The 2,240-nt window shown below is 36.7% G+C and overlaps 1 protein-coding gene across 1 annotated transcript; it reads left to right on the top strand.

Annotated features, from left to right (window-relative positions):
* The first annotated feature begins 1,425 nt into the window (after positions 1 to 1,425).
* LOC138164120 (large ribosomal subunit protein eL21-like) lies at positions 1,426 to 1,921 on the top strand. Its single transcript, XM_069091715.1, has one exon. The coding sequence runs from the start codon at positions 1,439 to 1,441 to the stop codon at positions 1,919 to 1,921; it is 483 nt and encodes a 160-aa protein (XP_068947816.1). The 5' UTR covers positions 1,426 to 1,438.
* Positions 1,922 to 2,240: the final 319 nt, after the last annotated feature.

The following is a 2,240-nucleotide window of genomic DNA, read 5'->3' as shown; positions in this document are numbered from 1 at the left end:
TATATATATATATATATATATATATATATATATATATATATATATATATGTGAGGTGAGATTTTCTTAATATACTTCAAACAAAACGTATCACAACAGATTAGATACAGAAACAGATATAAGAAAATAGCTGTCTCTATTAAGTCAGACATTAAAGAGCTTTATAAAAACATTTAAAGCAATGCCACTCTTTTTTTGTTTTGAAAACTATAGCTATTTTTCATTTTAAAAATAGGCTATTTAGGTTAAATATCATGGATTTCTTATTGCTGTTTTAAGTGAATTAATAAATCTTTTAAATTTTTTTACTTTTAATTAAAAATTAAAATTAATTACTTTTAAAATTTAAATTTTAAAAATTATTAAAATTAATTACATGCAATAAATACATAACTCAACCACATAACCAAAAGTTTCTTTGAGGTCCTCAGAAATTATCAAGAGTGTCAAGCAGGCCTGAGACAAAAATGTTTGTGCTGTTGTAGAGCACTCCATAATTAGGGGCAGCTAGGTGGTGCAGTGGATAGAATGCTGGGTCTGGAATCAGAATGACCTGAATTCAAATTCTGCCTCTGATATGTGACCCTGGGCCTCAGTTTCCCCATCTGTAAAATGAGAGGACCAGACTTGATAACCTCTAAAGTCCCTTCCAACTCTGAACTTAGAATCCTATGATCTCTTTTGAATGGCTTCTTAAAAATAATAACAAATGTCTGTGGTATGAAAGAGTTAATACACTCTGATTCCTTCCTACCTTTATTAAAAGGAGAGTATAATGGGGTGGCTAGGTGGCACAGTGAATAGAGCACCAGCCCTGGAGTCAGGAGGACCTGAGTTCAAATCCGGCCTCGGAAATTTAACACAAAAACTAGCCGTGTAACCCTGGGCAAGTCACTTAACCCCAATTGCCCTCCAAAAAGCAAAAAAAAAAAAAAAGGAGGGCATAATTAAGGTAAAAACTTCGACTAAGAATAACTGACTTGTTTATAGAAGGTACTAAGGCTTGCAAAACACTTTGTATATATTATCTCCTCAAAAAACCCAATGAGGTGCTGTTGTTTGACGTTCCTTTTCCAAAGAAGACCAGTGACATCACAGGGTAATGTCTTGATGAGTGCATGAATTGGATTTAAGTGAAAGAGAGTTGTACAAAGTCATCAGCTTTACTCTTTCTTCCAGCCATTTAAATTCAGTGGCAAGTCAAAAGTCAGGACAACTGGTGATGGCCTAGGATACAGTGGATGACCTTGGGGTCTTTGATGTCTGACCAAACTCTATGACAGAGTCCCAAAGTAGGCAATACTTCCCCCTGGGAGGCACTGGAATGATGGAGGGAGGGAAGGAGGGTGATAGTAGCTTTGGGTACAAATAAAAGGGGTTGAATAAAAACAAAGGGCTTCCTTTCCACCAGCTCCGCTGTATTCCAGTGAGTTGCCAAAATGACAAACACAAAAGGAAAAAGGAGAGGGACACGATACATGTTTTTTAGGCCGTTTCGAAAACATGGTGTTGTCCCTTTGGCTACATATATGCAAATATACAAGAAAGGTGATATTGTAGATATCAAGGGTATGGGCACAGTTCAGCAAGGAATCCCCCACAAATGTTACCATGGCAAGACTAGACAGGTCTATAATGTTACTCAGCATGCTGTAGGCATTGTTGTAAGCAAACAGGTTAAGGGCAAGATTCTAGCCAAAAAAATTAATGTGCGTATTGAGCATATTAAGCATTCCAAGAGCAGAGATAGCTTCCTGAAGCAGGTAAATGAAAATGATCAGAAGAAGAAGGAAGCCAAAGAAAAAGGCACTTGGGTTCAACTGAAATGCCAGCCTGCACCACCCAGAGAAGCACACTTTGTGAGAACCAATGGCAAGGAACCCGAGCTGTTGGAATCAATCCCCTATGAATTCATGGTATAAGTGACTTAAAAAAGACCAATAAAAAAAATCTTGGATTACGAAAATAAAAATAAAAACAAAGGAGCAGTGGAAGCACAAGGAAAGAAGAGAAGAGAATTTTGAAAAACCATTTGTACAAGTTTCATCTGTTGTGTAATAGAGTTAAAGTCATAGTGATTAATTCTTTTCCAAATAAACTCACGAAATACAAGTTGTGACCAATCATTGGTCAAGTTCACTGACAGGTCTTAACAAGCAAGTGTCAGTAGGTAAGGATGTTGCATGTTGTCAGGAAGTCCAGCATGCACTGGCAGGAATATATGTGTGTAATGACTTGTTT

The sequence above is a fragment of the Petaurus breviceps genome, unplaced genomic scaffold, assembly GCF_028583685.1.
Source record: "Petaurus breviceps papuanus isolate PSGF00001 unplaced genomic scaffold, PetGlider_PUasm1.0 189, whole genome shotgun sequence".
Taxonomy (NCBI): domain Eukaryota; kingdom Metazoa; phylum Chordata; class Mammalia; order Diprotodontia; family Petauridae; genus Petaurus; species Petaurus breviceps.
Note: the sequence above shows the minus strand (reverse complement) of the source record. Positions and strands in the feature narration are given on the sequence as shown.

Excerpts from the sequence above, each read along its gene's own strand:
- LOC138164120 (XM_069091715.1), top strand. The coding sequence starts at position 1,439 with ATGACAAACACAAAAGGAAAAAGGAGAGGGACACGATACATGTTTTTT.